Source organism: Saccopteryx bilineata, chromosome 5 (genome assembly GCF_036850765.1).
Source record: "Saccopteryx bilineata isolate mSacBil1 chromosome 5, mSacBil1_pri_phased_curated, whole genome shotgun sequence".
NCBI classification, from domain to species: Eukaryota; Metazoa; Chordata; class Mammalia; order Chiroptera; family Emballonuridae; genus Saccopteryx; species Saccopteryx bilineata.
In genome coordinates, this window is record NC_089494.1 from 226,686,485 (window position 1) to 226,710,414 (window position 23,930).

Genomic DNA, 23,930 nt, shown 5'->3' on the forward strand with positions numbered 1-23,930 from the left:
GTATTCAATAAACACAAACAGTACAGCAGCAAAGAAATACCAAGTGTATGAAAAACAGAAAACAAGTAGATAACAAACACTAATTTACAAGGAAGGCAGGCTTTTTATTTTTCACTTTTTGTTAATTTTCTGGTTTTATTACACTAGGATTTCTCTGTACCATTATTGTCTAGTAGAACTTTCTGTGACGATGTATCACACTTACTGATTCGTGCATCCTATGGATAAATCCCATTTGATCACACACGCTGTATGATCCTCTTAGTGAGCTGCTGAATCCAGTTTGCTGTTATTTTGTCCCTAACCCACTGGAGCTTCCTGGTCAGGGCCTGATTTTTTTTTCTTTCTTTTCCTTTTTTTGCTACAGGTATTTTCCTTTAATCTCAGTCTCAAGGATTGGAAGCCTGCTGTATAGTTATTCTGTAATATTCCTTTAATGCATTTCTGTTTCTCATCCTACATCTTTTTCTTTTAGTGTATTCTTCCTCTTTTTATTGGAATGTATTCTAAATTAACTTTAGTATGTATGCAAGGTACTTGAGATATAAATGTTTTAAATTCTTCCATGTCAGGAAATGTCTTTGGCCTGGCTCATAATTGCTTGATATGTGGCTGGGTATAGAAATTCAGGTTCAAATTAAATTTCTCTTAAAACATGGGTTTTGCTATATTCTGTTTGATCAAGATGGAGTGAAGTCTGATGCCACTCTTGAGTTTTGGTACTTTTTAAATAACCCCTTTACTCTTTCTTTGGAATATTTAGTCTCTTCTCTTTTTTCTTATAATGCTAGAATTTCTTAGTTATGTATCTAGGTATGTTTCTTGTCATTCTGTCAATACTCTGGAGTTGAAAGGCTTTTTTGGTTGAAATGTGTTCTCCTTCAGGTATGGGAAATTAAAAAAAATTATTTGGTAATTTTTATTTATTCTATTTTCTGTGTTCTCCCATTTTGGAATGCTTACCAGCAGAATGTTGGCTTTCTGGCTTGATCCTTATGTCTTATCTCTTCTGTTTTTGTCTTTTTATTCTGTATTCTGACTTCAACTGTATGTTCCTGCCTTTCTGTGAATATCTGTAAGCCAGCAATTTTCAACTAGTGTGCTGCAAGAATTTTTAAAGCATGCAATCCCTGACTATTAGTTAGGGGCACTAACTTCTTTTCCCTCCTCTTCTCCCCTGCCTTCACCCCCAAATAGGCCATGTTTTCTCATGGCTCCGTCTACTTTGGTAACATACTACCTTGCGTTTGCTTTGTCTTTTTATATGTCTTCCCTTTTATTTCTTCATATCTTGGAATTGAACCCTTCCTTTCCAAAGTATCAGTTATTCCTTTGCCTCAGGCTGTCTTTAGGAGCTGAAACAATGGTTTCCAAACTTAGTTGACCACAACCTATAGTATAAAAATATATTTTATGCTGTGACCCATTACGTATATACAGTATACACACTCATCTGCACATACCTGAAACAACAGCTTCGGGGAATACCCCTAACGATTACTAGGTGTCCTGTAGTCTTGAGTTTTTTTCCTATCTTGTTTCGTTTTTAGAATTCTGGTTATAACCCACTGTATTGCTGGACCAAAGGGTAAGAGCATATATAATTTTGTTAGGATGTTGATATATTGTTCTTTATAAAATTGTACGAGTTTCTACTCCCAACTGAAATGTATGAGTATTGTCAAAGCTGATATTATAAGTGCTGTGAAAATTCTACCTCTCAAGTATGTTATTCATCAGTGTGCTCACACTTGGGCAACACTTGGCCTGCCTGTGGATAGAGGCGCTTGTGCTTTAATTTCTTTATCAGTAGGAGGAGGAGGAGAGGGAAAAAGAAGCCTGTGGGTTAAACATTTTTTAGGATTCCATCTTGATTTATCTATAATGTTTTGATTTCTATCTCTGTATCTGTTTTGTGTTTGATGTAAGCATTATATTATGTATATATAACTTATTAAGGTCTACTGGTCAAATCAACTTTACCCCCCCATGTCTAATGTAATTGCTTTTTTATATTTTCTCTACATACACTGAGAACCATATCACACAGTGTTGTAACTTTTGCTTTAACCATCAAAGATAATATAGAAAACTTAAGAGGAGAAAGGAGGTCTATTGTATTTACACATATTCTTATTCCTTTCTGATTTTCCAGTACTGTATTCTGTCTTTTATCATTTCCTTTATGTTTGAAGGACTTCCATTAGTCATTCTTTGAGGGTAGGTGGCAAGTTTTCTTAGTTTTCCTTTATCTGTGGATATTTTCATTTCCCTCTGTCCTGAAGGATATTTTGTCTGGGTATAGGATTCTGGATTGGCAGTTCTTTTCTTTCAGCACTTGCAAAATGCTTCTGGACATCAAAAATATGAATATAAATTGAAATGTAAAGTGTTTATTAACTGTGACCATAATGGTTTAAGTGTTAAAGAAGTTTTCTTCTAAATTATCATTACTATGAGTACAACATACATTTATAATTCATTTGGTTTATTATAAACAATTACTAAACATAAATGCATCTTTTCAGAGCATACTGCATCTTTCATGGAATGTGTGTATCCATAGATGAATATTACTTAAGTCAGAATGAGACTGGTTCCACTGGAAATGAACTTACTAGTATGTGGAACTTCACACATTAGTGAATGTGAAGTTTACAAAAGGTCTATTGGTACGTACTAAGGATATCAATTACGTAAAAGTTATAGTATATTCCTGCCAAATTAATCTATAATAAGTCCATGTAGGAATGAAAAACTGAACAGAGTAATACTTGTCCACGGAAAAAAATCACATGGATTTACTATATCCAGCATTCTTTTGCCCAAAAGTTAATAAAAATGTTTCTCAATAAATGGTCAAGAAAATATAAAACACTGACTTTGCTGTATGTTACTTTTGCTGGAAGATATGACATGGATTTGACAGAAGTAAGGCTGCCTCTTTTCAGTTCCTTGAAATCATACTAAATTTCTAAGTCACAGACACAAGACAAAGATGATGGATAGAATGTTTTAACCTTTCTCATTTTTCCAATAGTGATTAAAGTACAGATCTTGAGTTCTAATTCAAGATGCTTCCCATATCTTGAATTCTAAATAATTCTAGATAATTATGTCAGGTGTCTGGCCATAAGCTTTTTACCTGAGTGAACTAAGTTGTAGCTGTCGTCTATATTTATTATCACTGTTTTCATTGGATTATTCTCTCAGGTGAGCCTCTTATTCTAAAATTTGTATTATTCTCATTTTCTAAAGTTTTAATAGCCCACTGGGGCCAAATTATCTCCTTTTTAATGTCAGGGATTGTCCTTAGCAGAAGTACATGGGACAGGGAAAGACAGGACCACCTTGGATATATGTATGGTGATTCCATTAAAGATTACCTTTTCCCCCCCAAAGCAATATTTTAAATGATTTATTTGGTGTTCTGGATGTTTCTACATCTCAGGGAAGTTCACTGTAGTGAGATTTTAGATATGTGAGAGGTAGATCTTTCTCTGGTGAACAGGGAACAGGATTATAAAATAAAATGTAGAAAATGAGAAACCAATATGATGCTCTGACCTTGATATTAAATTCTAGTAACTGGTTGTTAACTATGGAAATTAAGGATCTGGAAATTGATTTCCTTAAAACCATCTGGACCGCAATGTAAAGACTGCTGGATAAAGGTTTACTCTTTCATCACTAGGTTATAGTCTTGAATCTTCTGTATTATATTCATCTGCTTTTTAATTTTATAACTTTAAGGACCTTCATTATAGTGCATTGATTACTGCGATTTCTCTGCTCTTTGGGTGAGGATTCTTTTCCTTTCTTCCCGAGTATGTTTCTCAGTGGAGCAGTTTTTTTATTCTCTTTGTCCACCTTTAACATGTGATTTTTTAAATTCTCAGTTCACTACCCTCAAGTTTTGATTTTCTCTATTGCATCAAATTTTATCTGTTGGTTGGTTCTTCATTCATTCAAACAGGATATGTTGCAAAAATATAATTGCCACAGGGTATCCATTTTCACTGTATTTCAATGAAGGAGGAATTTGGTCTATTTTCCTCAAGTGTAGAAGCTGTCATATGAATGAATGAATAAATGAACAAACAAGGAACAGACTTTCTCTATTCTTTCCTTAAAAAGGAGAATAGCGCTAATTAAAAAAGAAATAACCAAATGAATAAGTTGGTTATTTATCTTTTATTTTTCTTAATCGATAGTTAAAATAGTACTTTTTTGATAGAAAGGTAATTAAAATGCTTTTAATATTGTGGTAAGAAGTTAACATTTCTGATAATTTTTATTGTAATTATTAATAAAAGTTAATGTTAATGTTTGGACTGTTTCATAAAATTATACTGGAAATACAGGGTAATAAAAATAGTTAATAGGCCTGACCTGAGGTGGCGCAGTGGATAAAGCGTCGACCTGGAAATGCTGAGGTCGCTGGTTCGAAACCCTGGGCTTGCCTGGTCAAGGCACATATGGGAGTTGATGCTTCCAGCTCCTCCCCCCCTTCTCTCTCTCTGTCTCTCCTCTCTCTCTCTCTCTCTGTCTCTCCCTCTCCTCTCTAAAATGAATAAATGAATAAATAAATAAAATGGTTAATAAAAATCCCTACCTCATAGTGATGTTATATAGTCCCCTGAAAGGATCCTCCACAAAGATTTTCCCTCAGCTTCCTTCTCAGATCCTTGAGGGTAGGGAGATGGGAAGAGCTTCAGAATGGCTAGTAAGTAGAGTGTTGTCAAGTGGTTAGGGTTTAAAGTGGGCTCTGGTTTCAGCCCTGTGCAACTGTGTGACTCAGGGCAAATTGCCTCTTTCCTCCTTGCCTGTTTCATTTCTGAGATGCCTTCTCTCATCCTTTTTCTTACTCTGAGCAGCCACATTAGACTTCTTTTACTTCTACACCAATGCCATATTCCTCTGGCCCTTTGAACATGCTGTTCCCTTGACTAATAGGTTCTTTCTCTTCCCTCCCCTGTGTTTTATTTGGCCAGGTCCTACTCATGCTTGCATTAAACACCCCTCTTTTAGGAGGCCTTCTCTACGTTTGCATATGTGCCATACTTTCTCTTGACATCATCATGATTCTTAATATATATGTATATATTTTTTAGAGTAAGAGGTGAGAAGCATCAACTTGTAGCTGCGTCGCTTTAGTTTAGTGATTGCTTCTCATACGTGGCTTGATAAGGGTGGGGCTCCAGCTGAGCCAGTGACCCCTTGCTCAAGCCATTGACCTTGGGCTCAAGCCAGTGACCTTGGGCTTCAAGCCAGTGACCTCTGGGCTCAAGCCAGTGACTATGGGGTTATGTTAATGATCCCATGCTCAGACTGGCAACCCTGCACTCAAGCTGATGACCCTGTGCTCAAGCCAGTGACCTTGGGATTTCGAACCTGGGACCTCAGCGTCCCAGGTCAACACTGTATCCACTGTGCCACCACCAATCAGGCACCATCATGATTCTTAAAGCCTTTCATCCCATTTGGAGTTTCTCTACAGACTGATCTCCCTGATAGTGATGGTAGCTGACATGTTCATTACTATATTCCTAATTCCTGGCACAAAGGAGACCCCTATTAATGTTGTATAACATGGATGGGGAAAAAGTACTGTAGATATTGTTACTTAGAATTTGGTTAATATTATTTCCACAGCTGCCTTTGTTTTACAGAATTTTTATTTTATTTTTTTTTCCTGTAAAGCTGCTGAAATTTAGAAGCTGGTTCTGTCACAGTGTAAGATGCCTTTGGAAAATTCTGCATTCCTCTTAGGTGAATCTTTAGAACTTGGTGAGTTTCACTAGATACCTTCCGTCTCCATTTTGAGCTCAGAGGTATGCCATGTTTTTCTTTCTTTCTTTCCCTTTGTCCCCCCTATAATTACTGAGTATAGTGAGGTTTGAAATCTCCTGGCAAGGAACATAGGACAAAGTCTTATAAAAATATTTAGGGCATAATCTGTTACCTTCCTTGAGAGCTTTTAATTATCTTTAGAATTTTTATTCTTATAAGGAGTGAAAAGTTATTCATTGGTAAGATCATTGATATCCAGATGTAAAGTATTTTCAGCAATTCCTGGAATATTTCAAATTTACTGCTCAAAAGGAATCTTTATAACTTTTTACCTTTTTTTGAGATAAAGAAAGGTAATTTACAAATGACTAAAAAGTAGAATAAGAATTATTTCCTGTCAGATTTTAGGTTTAGAGATAAGGAATAGTTGGTTAGGGTTAAAGAGGGCCAGTCACCTACTGCCTCTCCATCTTAGAAGCAAGTCTGTCCATTAGGGGTCTGTACACACTACCAGCCCAGCCTGCTGCTTGTTTTTTTGGGTTTGTTTTTTTTTTTGTATTTTTCTGAAGCTAGAAACGGGGAGAGACAGTCAGACAGACTCCCGCATGCGCCCGATCGGGATCCACCCGGCACGCCCACCAGGGGCGACGCTCTGCCCCTCCGGGGCGTCGCTCTGCCGTGACCAGAGCCACTCCAGCAGCGCCTGGGGCAGAGGCCAAGGAGCCATCCCCAGTGCCTGGGCCATCTTTGCTCCAATGGAGCCTCCGCTGCAGGAGGGGAAGAGAGAGACAGAGAGGAAGGAGAGGGGGAGGGGTGGAGAAGCAGATGGGCGCTTCTCCTGTGTGCCCTGGCCGGGAATCGAACCCGGGACTTCTGCACGCCAGGCTGACGCTCTACCACTGAGCCAACCAGCCAGGGTGTTTTTTTTTTTAAGTTTTTTTTAAAGATATTATTCATTTTAGAGAGAGAAGAGAGAGAGAAGTGGAGAAGGGCAGGAAACACCAACTCTCTTATGTGCCTCGACCAGGCAAGCCTGGAGTTTTAAACTAGTGACCTGAGTGTTCCAGGTTGACACTTTATCCACTGAGCCACCACAGATCAGGTCTCTGACCCGTGAGCTAAGAATAATTTTTACATTTTTAAGTGGTTAGGGAAAAAAATCTAAAAGGAGAATACTACTTTGTGACCTGTGAAAATGATATGAAATTCAGATTTCAGCATCCAGAATAAAGCTTTTACTGGAACATAGCCACTAGTAGTTTTACATATTGTGTATTACTGTTTTCAGGCTATGGTGCATAGTTAAGAAGTTGCACCAGAGATCTTCGGGCCTAGAAAGCCAAAAATATTGACTAGGTGATCCTTTCCAGAATGAGTTATCTGACTTCTGCTCTATGGTAGGAGAAGTATTTTTAGATTGGGTGCTAAGGTTAAAGACATGAGTGGGAAGAAATTAGAGGGAGGTGAGAGTCAATACCAACTCTCAATGACTTACTTACACTTTTTTCTATCCTAGAAAGTGTAACAACCCATATTGTGATTACACTGGCCTGTTACTATTTTAAAATAGAAAATAAATCAAGAGGAATTGATTCTTCTGTTACCCTTCTTCTAAAAGAAATGTGTATATATAAAGAGAATTAGTATAGTACTCTCAGTTGTTACAAGGACTTCATGTTACCACAACATCTTAAGCTCTAAAAAGGTTTTTTATACCTTTTGTACAGTTTCTTTGTTTCTAATTATGGAAAGTACCTGTTATTTTTAAGTGAAAGTACTAATACATTATTTGGAAACTTGGTGACTCACTCAGTATTGGGGATGAAGGTACGCAGTCCCTTTTGGAGTGGATGGATAAGCTTTTAGAGGATAATTTTAAGGCACTCTTCTGCAGTCTAACACAGACAAGTTAAGTCCTATATTAGGAGATAAAAGGCCACGATTTTAGTATCCTTTCTTGTCCCTCTAGAACACTTTCTTTGTGACTTTGGAAACATTTACCACTCTGAATCCTACTTGCTTCATTTTCAAAGGGGAAAATAATACCTGTCAAGATTTACTAAATTGTAAGTTTGTTAAGGGTAGGTAATATGCCTTTTTTTTAGACACTAGATCCCCCATAGCTGTCATAGGCCTGTCACATAGTTGGCACAAAGGCAATGTTTATTGAGTGAAAGAACAGAATCTTCTGTAGTCTGATAACTAAATACCATCACAGTAATTCCATTTTTGTTTAAAGGGTTTCCATATTGGGATTAGATATTTTTGTTAACTGTAGGAGAGAATTCTGTTGAAAACTGAGTTTTCTTTGGATTCGTTATGAAATCATTGGTCAGATTTATTTGTCTAAGTTGATTAAATATTGTTATATTTTTGAAATCTTAAGAGACTAGATGAACCACTAATCCAAAAATTACCAATCTTAAAGAAACGTGGAAGCCTCATTGTAAAGCTTTAATATATATACATACTAAAAACTACTTTTGAATAGGAAGACATATACTCTCATCTAAGCCTTTTGAAACCTTTTTTTTGTGACAAAGAGAGAGGGACACATAGGGACAGACAGACAGGAAGGGGGAGAGATAAGAAGTATCGGTTCTTCGTTGTGACACTTTAGTTGTTCATCAATTGCTTTCTCATATGTGCCTTGACTGGGGGCTATAGCAGAGTGAGTGATCCCTTGCTCAAGCCAGCAACCTTTGGGCTCAAGCCAGTGACCATGGAGTCATATCTATGATCCTACGCTCAAGCCAGCAACCCTGCACTCAAGCTGGCGAACTTGGGGTTTTGAATCTGGGTCCTCTGCGTCCCAGTCCAATGCTCTATCCACTACACCAATTCCATGGTCAGGCTGCAACTTTTCTTAACTCTTCCACCGACCCTCTTTTTTTTAATGAAACTTCCCTATATAATTTGCTGAAGAACCCAGCTTTTAAAATTTTATTTTGCAGAGTATCTTATAAAGGTCGGATACTTTAAAACGTATTTAGCTGAAGAAAACTGTTCTAAATTAAAGGAGTGTAGGGAGATATGACAACTAAATGACAGTACATGACTCTGGACTGGATCCTCTGAAAACCGTAAAGGATTTTATTTGCTCAGTTAAAACAGTTGGAAAAAAGACATTAAACAAAAATATTTTACAATTTTTAGGTTTCCTGAAGTTAGTAACTATACTAAGGTTATTTAAGAGAATGTCTTTGTCCTTAGGAGGTGCACATTGAAGTAATTAGGGGTTAAAAGAGCAGGATATATATACAACTTAACTCCCAAATGGATCAGAAGATGTTTATATATGATCAAATGATGCAAATGTAACAGTTGGTGAATCTGGATAAAGTATATACTTTGAGCTATTCTTAAACATTTCTGGAAGTTTAAAATTATTTCCAAGTTAAAAGTTTAAAGAAATGTCTAGCAGTTACCCTCCCTCTCAAAAAACCCCCTAGAAATTATATCCGAATACTGTTGCTTTTAAATTATTTCCTTCCATTAAAAATACACTTACATTCCTTGTATTTACTACAGTATATTTTTCAAAGCACTTTTACACATGCTCTGTTTACATAGTGGTACTATTATTGAACAGTGGTTTTTGTTGGGTGGTTTATGATTAACTATGTTGTCATCAGTGCAGGTGCTCTGTTCTATGACACTTTCTTGGATTTAATCAGTTTTCTACATAAATATTTTATGAAACATTTAGTTATTTTAGAGTAATATGGAGATAAAATGAAATAGAGCTTTGCAAATGTAAAAGCTACTTTACAAAGATAAGATCTTTATAGTAATGGTATTCTTGCTGATATCATTGGTTATTTTAATCATGAAATCATAGTTAAATACGAATTAGTGTAATTTAGAATTTTGAAAAATTTGAGGGTTAGTCCATTCAACTTTTCTTCTATCCTGTACTTTTCTTCACATCAGCTTAATAGATACTTAAGTATCTATTAAGTATTCCCTAAGTTCCATAAATATACTTTGTTCTTAAAAGTGGATCTGGTTTTTTTATTAAATTTATTATATTTTGAAGGAAATTCAACAGTAAGGATATATCTTTCTCAAAATGGTAATAATTGCAGACATTTTTGAGCATTTATTTTGTGCTAGGCTTATGTACTAAGCACCTTATAATTAATCATTTGTTTTATTTCCACCACTTTTTGATGAAACCTTGCCTTGATTTGCTGTTTCAGTTCCAGCTGAAACAGCCCAGGTGAAACCTCAGAAGCCTCAGGTTTTCTTACTTCTTTTTGCTAGATGCGAACTGTGGGAACTGGTGACTTAGAACTTAATATAGAAAAATTGATCAATTGTACTTTACATTAAGAAAAAATACTATCTTAGAATTTTCTAGTTTGCAATGGGATAAATCTAACTTCAAGCTAGACTTTCCACTGCTTTCATAATGTAGAAAGAATCCACATATCAAGATAATTCTTTAGTAATTATACTGGAAAAGGAAATAAATATGACTTTCAGTAACCCAAAAGTCAGACTGATGTAGAAACCCATATCCACTAGCAACTTCAATTAAAATAACCAAACAATAAAAATTTTAAAAATCAAGGGACTGATATAATGCCAGCTTTTAAAAACTTTTTATATTGAATTAAAACATGAATATTATGAAGTGTATCAATCCTGAGTGTCATTTTGATGAAATTGTATGAAGTCATCATTCTTTACCAATACTGGGATTAAGATATAGAACATTTTCATCAATCCAGGAGCCTCCTTCATGCCCCCTGACAGTCATCACACACTCCCACAAGTAACTGTTACTCTGAGTTCATTCACTACTCATTAGTAGTCTGTTTTTGCACTTTATGTCTGTCTGTATTTAATCATCGTTTATTCAGTGGAGGGTGGAGAAGCAGATGGTTGCTTCTCCTGTGTGTTCTGACCAGGAATCAAACCAGGACTTCCACACTGCGGGGCGGACTCTACTGCTGAGCCAACTGGCCAGGGCCTCATTTTATTTTCTATATGGAAATCTATTTGGTCAAGCATTACTTATAGAAAAGAATATCCTTTCCCTACTATAATACAGTAGTTCTTTATTGTAATTCAGGTGACTTTTTATTTGTGGGTCAATTTTTGAACTCTACTTCTTCCATTGGTCTGTTCATTCTTGTGTCAGCGCAATACTCTTTTTAATTAGTGTAGCTTTATATCTCTCTCTTTGTTCTTCAAAATTACCTTGTTTCTTTTGGTACTTCTAAATTTCAGTAAAAAATTTTTATTCAGTCTACCAGTATCACAGTAAATAAACAACCAAACTCTGCTTAATATCAAGCAAGTTTAATTTTTTTTATTATTCATATTATTAACTTTTTGAATCTATAGATTAATTTAGGTATATTGGATTTCTGTTAATATTGAGACTTCCAATACATTAAATCATGGTATATAATACACCTTCATATATTTAGGCCTTTAATATTTTCTCTCAGAAATGTTTAGTTATTTTGTGTGTAGAGTTCTTACATATCTTCTATTAACTTTTAAAGGTATGATAATGATTTTTTAGTTATGTTTTTTAAAAGTCTTTGCAATTTATAGAGCATACTGGAGTATATACAGATGAAAGGATATAGTTTTTGGGATTTGCTTTTAATAATTCAAAGGGGGATGGAATGGGGAAGAGGCAAAATAAATTATATAAGATTGACCATGATTTGGTAATTGTTGACAATGTATGATGGTTATATGGGTTAATACTTTTATTATTTTTATTTTACTTTTCTGTAGGTTTGAATTTTTTCATTAAAAATTGGTTTATGAGGTCGCCGGTTCAAAACCCTGGGCTTGCCTGGTCAAGGCACATATGGGAGTTGATGCTTCCAGCTCCTCCCCCTTCTCTCTCTCTGTCTCTCTCTCTCTCTCTCTCTCCTCTCTAAAAATGAATAAAGAAAAAAAAATTGGTTTAAAAAAATGTAATGACTGCATAGGTTGAAATACATGTTCTTATAAGAATCTAAAAGTTCATAATACTTTTTTTACAAAATACCCTCATAGGTACCAGTTCATTACTCAGAAATTCATTGGTAAATGAAGGAATCAACCATTTATTTATTTTTTGCACAAATTATATTTCAAGATAACTAAATAGTTAGGAGGGAGAGTTTACCATTACTGAAGAATCACAGCCAATAAATGCTAGGAGAATGATAGGATCAGAAACTTACCACAGTACATCCTCTAATAAAATTATGAATCCAGATAATGATCAGTCAATGACTACTAAAGCCATTAGATAAATAAATGTCTATTGGGAAATGGACATAATACAATGGATAGGCCAAAGTGGAGTAAGCCTCTCTCTATGACTGATTGAAACTAAAAACTATCAGTTGTTACCAGAGAGGAAGGGGAGTTAGGGGGAGGTAGTAAGGGATCAAATATATGGTAACAAAAGAAGATTTGACTTTGGGTGGTAAATACACAACGCTGTATACAGATGATATATTATAGAATTTTACACTGAAATCTATATCATTTTATTAACCAGTGTTGCACCAATAAATTTAATTTAAAAACTGCCAATATAATAAAAAAAACTATCTAAAGATTCTGAAAGTTAATAATAGTGGACAAATTGAGAAGGGAAGTCATAATTTGAAGAATAGTCTGTATAATGGTGACTGTACCTTCCCCCCACCATGTTCCAGTTTTGACTGAATGGGCTAAATTGTGGAACTGTGTGGGTGGGTTTAGCAGTTAGAAAAATCCAGGAGAAACCCCTATTTCTAGCCAGAACACAAAGCAAAGGGATCTTTTCTTTTTCTCTCTCAAGTCTGCCCTGAGACCATCTCTACCTGTAGAGAACGTTGCATTGCCATGGTGGCACAATGACTTAAAACTCTAAGAGAAAACCATTTCTCTGGCCTGAGTTCCCTGAAAACAGGAGCATGGTGGGGGATCCTCAGAGAGAAGAGAACTGCTGTGTGAGGATACTCCTTAATTATGAGTGTGAACCCGCAGAAGTCTCACCTCACACGTGAGCTACACATGCACATACAGACCTAAAGAAACACAGCAAAGACTTAGAAAACCAAACAACAATATAAGCCACTCTTCAAATCTCAGATTTGCCCTAGGGTGATGCATACAGAAGACAAGTCAAAATATCATAGTAAAGACTTTGAAATTGACATTGGACTACCACTTAGAGAAAGCAATATAATACTTCCAGTCTAAGGTTAACCGAAAAAACAAACAAAAAGTCAAATTCTTCAGATATTAATAGAATCTAGAATTTTATAACCTAATATTTTAGGATTTAATCTAAAATTACTTGCTTAAAAAAAGATAGGAAAATCTGACCCCCTTTTTTTTTATGGGACAAGACAGTTATCAGATGCCAACCCTGAGATGATCCTGATGATGGAATTATCAGAAAAAGATTTTAAAGCAACTATTATATCCATGTTCACTGAGATAAAAATGAACACTCTTAAATGGAAAGATAGTTCTTCTCTGGAAAGGAGAAATCATATAAAAGAGTCAAATAGAAATTTTAGACCTGAAAAATACAATAGTATATGAAATGAAATTTATTGCATGGGCTCAGTAGCAGGCTTGAAGGTAAATCAGTAGAAATCTCAAATCCTATGTCTTCTGTATCAAAGGTATATCTCTGTTCTGTAATACTTGTTAAGTCTAGGTTATGCCCTGTGAAACCTACCTGTCAGCCTTCTGGCTGTGAATTTTTGTGCCATTTATGCATCCTCTTTTATTTGTAATTACTATCGTGCACTTATATGCTACACAGATGTGTCTGCGCCATTTGAGTCCCATCTCCCTTGATGTTCCATAGATCCACATAGGGTCTTGGCCTACTGTTTTTCTAGACTTTGTCATTTCAGGGTGGATTAAAAAATAATATTAACTAAGGGATAAACGTATCCACAAATATTTGTTTATTTGAAAGCTTTGAAAATAAATAGGTGTAGAGAGATAAGTAGAAATGGATAGCATATATACATTTATATCTCATTGCAAAATCTTACAATTTAAAGGAAGTAAATTTTATCTTACATATAAATGTAGATAAATTGATTATATGTAAGAAGAAGAAATGCTTTGTGGTTGTTTTCTGGAAAATCTGTAGTTCATAATACATCTAAACTTAATTGAACTAGTTTTCAGTTGGTTGTGAACTTGTTTGACCTGTTTGAGTACACAAAAGTGACCTAGTAGTTTACCCAAGTTTAATAGGTTAGAACAGCTGTCATTTTATGAAGTAATTATGCTGCAAAAAGTTAGAGGAATACTTGTAGCCTCAAAAATTAATACATTTTTAGTGGTATTTTTGTGGACCCAGTGACCTCAATAATGAAGTTGTATACAGGGGTGGACAAAAGTAGGTTTACACTTGTTCGTATGGAAGATAATACATTAGTTAATTAATAATACAAGATTAAAACACAAGATTAAACTTTTGCATACTCACAACTGTAAACCTAGTTTTGCCCACCCCCTTTAATATGCCAAAAATGCCATTATATTTATACATATTAATTTGTTGTGTTGACATGGTTCCAAGTGTCCCACTCAATATACTACCCTCTACCCCCTCATTGTGCCCCCATGTCCCATGCAGTCTCTTTCCACTCCCATTTCTCCTCCTTTGCTCCCCCTCCTCTACCTCTGTCCCCCCTTCCCTCTGGCTGTTGCTGCCCTGTGTCTCTCTGTGTGTATATTAGTTTTAAATTATTGAACATGAGCTGTCCTAAGTTTAGTATTTTCCTAATACTACTTTTAATAATCAAGTTTCTTAACAAGTTTCTAGAGATTTATGGTACTAATAAAATTCTCTACTTCTTTTAGGTTAATATAGTTCATTCTAATTCCTCCTTTTTTTTCTCTGGAGATACATCTCAAAAATTTATATAAACTTTTTAAAATAGGCTATTCCACAAAGGCTGGAATTTAATTAATCTTGTTTGGCTATATAGAGTCTATAATCATTGGGTCTGTAATTTTCATACAACATTAGGGTATCTCTTTTGCAGACTGGCACAAAATTTCTGGTGGACCAGCACCAGTCTGTGGACTGGTGATTGAAAACCATTGATCTATATTATAAGCATACAGAGGAATCATTGGCAAAAAGGAAGAGTAACATTTAGAAAAACATGAAAAAGAATTAACCATCTCTGATAAAAGATAATGACCTGTGGTGGCGCAGTGGGATAAGGCGTCGACCTGGAACACTGAGGTTGCCGGTTCGAAACCTTGGGCTTGCCTGGTCAAGGCACATATGGGAGTTGATGCTTCCTGCTCCTCCCCCTTCTCTCTCTTCTCTCACACACACACACACTCCTCTCTAAAAATCAATAAATTAAAAAAAAAAAGATAATGAACAGCTTGACTGTCACTATCCCTGATATTCCCTGACCATCTCAGATGCACTCATCCTGCTCCCTTGTGCCTTGAATGGGATGGGGAACTATGAGGGCCCAGCAAAGATTAGGGAGGCTTAGACAGGTTTAAGAAAAAAAAATCCCCACAAACTAGGAGGAAAAAGACCCATAAATTAGAGCTATATTGCCAGTTTACAAAAATGCTTGTTTTTATATTTGAGGTTTTGACTCCAACTGACTAAATGCTCTATTAGCGTGTGTGAGGTATAGGGGGTAAGGTGTTTGAAATGGAGACTGTGGAGAGGTGTGTGATTATTGGTAAAGGTGAGATAGAGTGTAACTCCAGGGAAATGGGTAGGAGATAGGAAGGAGCACAGGATTGTTGGAGGATAGGAGACCAAGGAACTGACTGGCCAAGTTATTGGGAGAATCAGTTATGTAGATATTAACATTCAAAAACAATGACAGAAGAGGTACTGGAGAGAATAATGGCCTTTAGGGAAAGAGAGGGTTTGTTCTTGGGGTTTATGAGTGGTTACAAGGAAAGGGTGATAGCTAATACAGTCTAGACGCATAATATTTGAAGCTGGAAATGTCAGGGAAGGGATAATGAAATAATTCAGGAATGACAGTGAGGAACAAGGAAGTCTACCTCACCACCAGAGCCTAGCCTATGAGACCGAGCAGAGAAAAACAGCCATTATTTGAAAGGACTGGAGGTAGAGGAGAGAGAGATTTCCATTTGTGTAAGAAAGGTGAAGAGGGTATGCAGCAACACTGGAAGAAGTAGGATATTTTTCTAATGAGGTACCATGAGCTCCAGGGGGCATGGTTAAAGGATTTGGAGATTGGGAAAGGAAGGAAAAGAGGTCAGTGAAGGGATATACAGAGTATATAGGAGCAAGAGTCTAGGTGGTGGGGAACGATCTGAGAGCCTTGGGCCTCTCCCGGTGACTGATAAAAAGGGAAAGGAGGGCATAGTGGGATTAGGGCTGATGGTCTTCTAGGCAGATTGTAAATGTTGAGGGAGGGAGAGAGGGTTTGGGAAAGTCAGATTTATCAAGTGTTGCCAAGACCTGTATTAAATTTCTGTTGCTGCCATGCCTACCATCAGAAACTTAATTGCTTAAAACAGTACAAATTGATTAGCTCAGAAGTTCCTTATGTGGCTCACTGGTGTTGGCAGGACTGGACTCCTTTCTGGAGGCTTCAGAGATGAGTCTGTATCCTTGTATTTTCAAGCTTTGAGAAGCTGAGTATTTCCTTTGTGGTCACCATCTTCCACTCTAGAAAGCCACAACGCTGCATCTTTGTGACACTCCTGTCTCATCTCTCTCTCTCTCTCTCTCTGACCAGAGCCAGGAAAAGTCCTCTCATTTTAAAGATTCATATTTCATTGGCTCACCCAAACATTCCCAGGATATTCTTTCCATTTCAAGATCTTAATCACATCTGCAAAGTTCCCTTTTGCCATATAAGGTAACATATTTTCAGGTTTCAGGGAATTAGGGCATGGTTCTTTCAGTGGGGCCATTATTTTGCCTACCACAGGTTCATTTCTTTCTTCCTGCTGATCGTTAGTGTCGAGGCCTCGTTCAGGATGTAGTTTTGGGGTAGTGAGGTTCAGGGTATGGTACCTGGTTCATTGTGTAATTCACTTTGAGACTCAGGCTTGGGCTTGCCCTTAACCTTCAGATCTTCTATACAGCTCATTTGAGGTTGGGGGCAGGGTCAGGCCTCAATCTCATCTCTAAAAAAGGAATGAGGTACTTAAGTGTTTGGTGGACCAGATCAGTCCATTACATGAATAGGGAGCTCAGACATTGTTTGAAGAAATACATTAATTGAGTCATTGTAATAGTCTTGTGTGCCACTAAGCTGTATTAATTTTTCAGTTTTCATTTATTTAATGAGGCTTCAAAAATATCTCACATCTAGAAATTTGACAGGCTGCTGTTCTGGTAACACTTGATGTTGTCTTGAGTTAGAGTCTTTCCTGGTTCTAAGAGGTCTGTTCCAGGAGACTTTGGTATGGGCGTGCTTCCTCTGTCACATTTTAATTTAAGTTGGTCTTAACTGCTATGGCAGGAATGATTTTCATCTTACTAATAATATTTTACGTCCATTATGTAGAGGTAGGCTAATGTTCCCATTCAGTATTGGATTGAGAACTACTGTTTAATTTTATCTATACTCATACATTAAACAATTAATTTTAAAAAGATTTGCATCTTCCTAGGTTAAAATTATTCTCAAATATCTTTTTAGCTATACTATACTTGGTAAATTACTGAAGCAAATTAGAATTTTTTATAAATGGTGATAAACATAGTTAAGGATTGTTGCTGAGATTTGGTTTTATACCAGTCTGTTAAATTTCAGCACGGCTTTTAATTAATGCTGATAGATCTATCAGTCTTAGAGATATCTGTAATATCAGATTTAACCTAAATTCGAAAGTAGGGCAGTGGGTTAGCAGGTTACTAGGTTAGAAACAGATTAATTGTAGTTTCTATTTTTTAAAATCCAAGTTCCTGGGTTAAACATTTTAATAATAATTTAAAAGTTACTAATAAATGAAATGAAAAGTTTTCTTTATGTGAATACTACATAAAAAATAAAATCTATTATTCATGTTTTATAACAGTAACATACTACTTTGTTACTCATGTTTTGATCTCTGCAATGGATAAGCATGTATCATGTGTTCCTTAGGTATAACCAGGGCTCTTTTATTAAACAATTAAAGAAAAAGGAAAGAAACAAGCAGCACTTAAGTTTTTCTGATTCTAAAAATGATGTGTGTTCATGGGAGTACTTTCTTCATTATAAAGAATGTGTGCTTGAGCTCTGGCTGGTTAGCTCATTCGGTTAGAAGTGTTGTCCCAAAATGACATGGTATGGGTTCGATCCCCGGTCAGGGCACACATGGGAAGCAACCAAAAAATGCACTATTGAGTGATACAACATATGCATAATTCCCTTCTCCCTCCCCCTCTCTTCCTCTTTTTGTCTCTCTAAAAATGAATAAAAGTTAAGCCTTGGCCAGATAGCTCGGTTGGTTGGAGCGTCATCTTGGAGCGTGGAGGTTGCTCAGTCGATTTCTTAGGGCACATACAAGAGTTCCTGTCTCTCTCTCTCCCTGCCTCTCAAAAAAAAAAAAAAAAAAAGTATGTTTGTAACTATTATAGGAAACCTGTTAAATATAAATAGTAGCTACTATGGCAATCCTTGTGCAGTTATGTTTGGATCATTAGTCTCTATTATGGTCTGTTATAGGAAAGGCCTAAGAAGTTATACTGCTCACAAAAATTAGGGGATATTTCAAAGTGAATATGAAGCTATAAAATATCCCCTAATTTTTGTGAGCAGTAAATTTGCTGTTAACTAATTCCTTCAAATTATTAAGTGCCTAGAAATCAACAACTCCTCTTAAAACCACAAGAGAGGGGAAGACACAGGGCAAACCATTGCCGGCAAGAGCTGAGAGTCAGATAGAAGGAGTCACAGCTTCCCAGTGCAGACTTGTCAGCTGAAACCACCTCAGAAACTGCGCTGGATTAACAACATGCTGGAGACTTACTGTGGACTACATTAGCGATAAAAACTTCAGGGAGACCTTGTCATAAAGGGACCTGTACAGTATTAAGAGATTTACTTCGCAGAACTCGACCAGATTCCTACAGTAAATATTAGAGAAAAACCTGCTCTTGCTTCCAGCAGAGGGAGAGAAAAAGGATACTTTTGAAATAGACCAGAGCATTCTCTTCTTCTTAACAAGGCCTGCACTCAGCCAGAACTAGTTAACCACAGCCTAAACTGAGTAGGTATTATTAGAACCTAAATGACCTGGGGGAAGGGAAATACCCTCTTTAGCCTTCATGTGGGAAAAGAGAAGTACCCAATTTAGCCTACTCGCACCATTCTATCCCACCTATGGAGAGAGAAAAAAAACTTGAGACGCACTTACAAAGTTCAAAGACTGAACCTAATAATGTGACTATATAGTGCATGCCCTCCCATCAACTTCTCATTACTATATTACTAAAAGCCTATTTACAGCAGTTCCTTTTACCTACTGCATCATGTCCAAACCATACCAAAAGGCAAAAAAACAAAAAACCCCCACAATTTGAAGAGAGAGAGCAAGTATCAGAACCAGACATGGTGAGGATATTGGAATTATCAGTGATTTAAAACTAGAATTAACATGCTAAGCGCTATATAGATAAAGTAAATAGCATGCAAGAACAGATGGACAATATAGGCAGAGAGATCGAAATCCTAAGAAAGAACCAAAATGACATCTTAGAGATCAAAACTGTAACAGAAATGAAGAATGACATTGATGGGCTTGCTAGTGGATTGGACACAACTGAGGAAAGAGTCTCTGAGCTACAGGATATCTCAGTGGAATCCTTGAAAACTGAAAAGCAAAAAGAACAAAGGACTGAAAAGAAAAGGATGTTCAAAGATGATGGGACAGCTACAAAAGTTGTGATGTATGTGTAATGAGAATACCAGAAGAAGTAAGAGACAGGAACAGAGGAAATAATTTGAAACAATAATGATTTACAGTTTCTCTAAATTAATGCAGACACTAAGCCACAGATCCAGAAAGCTCAGAGTTCACCAAACGGTGTAAATGCCTTCTGCCCCCAGCCCAAATGCCACTTAGGCATATCAATTTCAAACTTTAGAAAATCAAAGATAAAGAAAAAAGTTTTGAAAGAAGCCTGAGGAAAAAAGTACACCTTACCTATATTGGAAAGCTCTGTATCTGTTGAATAGGCACTCTATTTTCCCCTTTCAGAAGGCCTGGGCAGCCATCATCCTACTTTCTGATTCTATAAATTTGGCTACTTTATATAACCTTATATAAGTGGAATCATGTGTTTTTCGTCCTCTGTAACTGGTTTATGTCACTTATGGTATCCTCAAGATTCATCCATACAATAGGATCTGCTTTTATAAGGCCGCATATATTCTATTATATGTATGTACCACATTTTCTTTAACGATTCTAACCATGGATGGACTTTTGTTTCTACTTCTTGGCTATTGTGAAGGTGCTGCAGTGAACATGGAAGTTCAGTGATCTCTTTAGGTTCCTATTCTCAGTTCTCTTGTATAAAACTCTGAAGTGGGATTGCTAGATCATGTGGTATTTCTGTTTTTAATTTTTGGAGAAACCTTTTTATTGTTTTTTCATAGTGGCTGAATCATTTTATAGTTTTACCAGCAGTGGATAAGGTTCTCCTTTCTTCATGTCATTGCAAGTATCTGTTAATCTTTGATTTGTTTTTGTTTTTATAATGGCCATCCTAACAGATATCATCCTAATGATATCGCATTATAGTTTTGATTTACATTTCTCTGATGATTAATGATGTTGAGGATCTTTTCTTTCGTACTGTCAGCATTTGTATGTCTTCTTAGGAGAGAGATATCTATTTAAATCCTTTGCCCGTTTTTAAAATAAAGTTTTGGTTTTCTTTCCTGCTGAGTTGTAGGCGTTCCTAATAATTTTTGGATGTTAGCGCCTTATTAAATAAATGACTTGAAAATATTTTCTGCCATTCCATAGGTTGCCTTTTCCTTTTGTTGATGACTTCTTTTGCTGTGTAAAAGTTTTTAGTTTTATGTAGTCTTGTCCATTTCTGCCTTTATTTCCTCTGCTTTTTATGTAATAGTCAAGAAATTGTTGCCAAATCCAATGTCCTGAAACTTTTCTACTTTGTTTTTTTCAAACAGGGAAGAACTTTTATTTTTTTGTTCATTCTTTTTTTCTGTCAAAAATAGCTTTTTTGTCTGTCAAAAATAGTTTTTGTCATTTTTTCCTCTTTCTTTCTGCCTTTAATTTTTAATGATATATATATATATATATATATATATATATATATATATATATATATATTATAGTGACATACTTTGTTTCCTTTCTTTGTGTATCCTCCATAGGTGTTTTCTTTGTGTTTAGCCTGGGTCTTAAAATTTTAACAGTCTCTTTTTTTTTCTTTTTTTTTTTCATTTTTCTGAAGCTGGAAACAGGGAGAGACAGTCAGACAGACTCCCGCATGCGCCCGACCGAGATCCACCCGGCACGCCCACCAGGGGCGGTGCTCTGCCCCCCAGGGGGCGATGCTCTGCCCATCCTGGGCGTCGCCATATTGCGACCAGAGCCACTCTAGCGCCTGAGGCAGAGGCCACAGAGCCATGCCCAGTGCCCGGGCCATCTTTGCTCCAATGGAGCCTTGGCTGCGGGAGGGGAAGAGAGAGACAGAGAGGAGAGCGCGGCGGAGGGGTGGAGAAGCAAACGGGCGCTTCTCCTATGTGCCCTGGCCGGGAATCGAACCCGGGTCCTCCGCACGCTAGGCCGACGCTCTACCGCTGAGCCAACCGGCCAGGGCCTTAACAGTCTCTTTTAAGCCATAACCTAACTTTAAAAACTGTACTCTTTCCACCCAACACTTCATCTTAAACATCTACAAATTACATCTTGTATGTTATATATCCATAAAATATTTTTGTAGTTATATTTTTATATTTTTATTTTTGACTTCTGTACTAAAATTAAATGATTATTTTTTAGTTTGTTTTATTTTTAAATTATTTCATTATAGAAATAATTTGTATAGTTTAGCATTTATTGTGTATATTCTGTGACTTCTAAATTTTGTTGTATTTCAAATATTTAAAACTTTTCATGATAAAATATGTAAGTTGAATAAATCTAACTAATTTTTTTCTTGGTTAAACAGAGTTTTGAGACTTGTCGTCAGCCATATAGAAGATTGTATTGAACCTCTAGTTTTCTGAAGAATCAGTTCAAAAGATCTAAAAACTACAAAAGGTAATGATAGGGTTATATCTTGGACTGTACTTTGGAATGACATTTTTCCAGATAAGTGTATTAAAAATCCATAAACTGGCTCTGGCCGGTTGGCTCAGTGGTAGAGCGTCGGCCTGGCGTGCAGAAGTCCCGGGTTCGATTCCCGGCCAGGGCACACAGGAGAAGCGCCCATCTACTTCTCCACCCCTCCCTCTCTCCTTCTTCTCTCTCTCTTCCCCTCCCACAGCCAAGGCTCCATTGGAGCAAAGATGGCCCGGGCGCTGGGGATGGCTCCTTGGCCTCTGCCCCAAGCGCTAGAGTGGCTCTGGTCGCAACAGAGCGACACCCCCTGGTGGGCAGAGTGTTGCCCCCTGGTGGGCATGCCGGGTGGATCCTGGTCCGGCGCATGCGGGAGTCTGACTGTCTCTCCCCGTTTCCAGCTTCAGAAAAATACAAAAAAAAAAAATAATAATAATAAAAAAATCCATAAACTATCTTAATACAATAATTTGAAGAAAGTTTTGTGTAAAAAATTTTTTGTTTTATTAATTGATCCTGCACCATTTATTGTGCCTGCTATGTTCAGATCTAGACAGCCTATTTATAGTTACTAGTCTAATATACTGAGTATTGAATGAAGCTTTTAAAATTTCATCATCTTACAGTAGAACAGTGGTTCTTAACCTTTCTAATGCCGTGACCCCGCAATACAGTTCCTTATGTTGCGGTGACCCCAAACCAAAAAATAATTTTGGTGGCTACTTCATAACTGTAATTTTGCTACAGTTATGATTCGGAATGTAAATACTTGATATGCATTATGTATTTTCCGATGGCTTTAGGCGACCCACAGGTTGAGAACCGCTGCAGTAGAAAGAAAATGCATTGTGAACCTCAATTTTCTTCTTTAGTCCTTTTATAGAAGCAAAAAAAAGAGACCTCAAATGTGCCCCAAGTAAAGCTATTTGCTTAAAAATATTCTAGCCTTTTAGTATAAACAAGAATATTTTGAAGTTTCTATAACAACATATAGTGTTTCTCAAGATTACTGTTTGTAGAATAAGTTTTTTAGAAACCTAATGACTTTATTTGTCTTTCCACCCAAGGAGAAGTACAAATGTCTACCACAAGACGAAAACGTAATATGTTATGTTGTTTACCGTAAGCTGTAGTAAAATGAGCTCAATTGTTGACAGGTATGTATTTAGAGACTCTTATTTTGAATTATATAAAGCTATTTTAAAATTCACTGTTAGAGTGATGGTCTATATCAAACTGATAAAAGGAGTTTTATGCGTAAATACAATTACTATTATATTTAATTTCTATATTGAGCAAACAGTGTATTAAATAAGGTATATTCATATTGTCTAGAGCTAAAGTCAACAGTGTATGGCTTGTGTTTTAAATGGATCCGTGAGTTATAATTTTGAGTGATTTGGTCAGAGTTGCTCTGAAAGGAATTATGACAACTGCAAATGTTTCCTTGGTGCCTTCTGGAATCATCTTATCTCCTTATCTCTTGTCCTTTTTCTCTTTACTTATTGGTGCTAACTAATCCATTAAGCATTTTAGTATTTGTGACTGATGAAGTAACTATAATTAGGATTTTATTAGTTGAAATCATCATCTTTAAATCTCACTCTTGGGAAAAGGATAAACCTCCTTGTTTCTTTGATTTTAATTCTTTTGTTACTTCTTTGTTACTGGGATACATCTTAAAATTGGCTTATTTAATTGGTAGCATGTTTTCTTTCTTAGTGTCACATAAAAATACTGATAAGTAGTGAATGGTGCTTAAATTCCACAAAATATACAGTAACACTTTTAAAGCAACTACTTTTGCTAGCTAATGTGCAGAATATTTTTTATAAGTTATTTAAACTCCCACTTACTCGGAGAGATTTTGCAGGTGAGGAAACTATAGG

General features: G+C 36.3%; 1 protein-coding gene across 13 annotated transcripts in view; it reads left to right on the plus strand.

Annotated features, from left to right (window-relative positions):
* Positions 1 to 23,930, plus strand: part of CLOCK (clock circadian regulator) — a 112,491-nt gene that overhangs the window by 25,868 nt on the left and 62,693 nt on the right. For 6 of the 13 annotated variants that reach the window (XM_066280030.1, XM_066280029.1, XM_066280032.1 and 3 more), the window contains 3 exons: positions 5,704 to 5,790; positions 21,932 to 22,023; positions 23,109 to 23,198. In XM_066280030.1, the coding sequence (XP_066136127.1) occupies positions 23,152 to 23,198 (47 nt within the window). In that variant the 5' untranslated portion in view covers positions 5,704 to 5,790; positions 21,932 to 22,023; positions 23,109 to 23,151. Of the gene's footprint in view, positions 1 to 5,703; positions 5,835 to 7,834; positions 7,860 to 21,931; positions 22,024 to 23,108; positions 23,199 to 23,930 lie in introns of those variants that run through there. The other 7 variants (XM_066280025.1, XM_066280034.1, XM_066280023.1 and 4 more) reach the window with 3 other exon arrangements.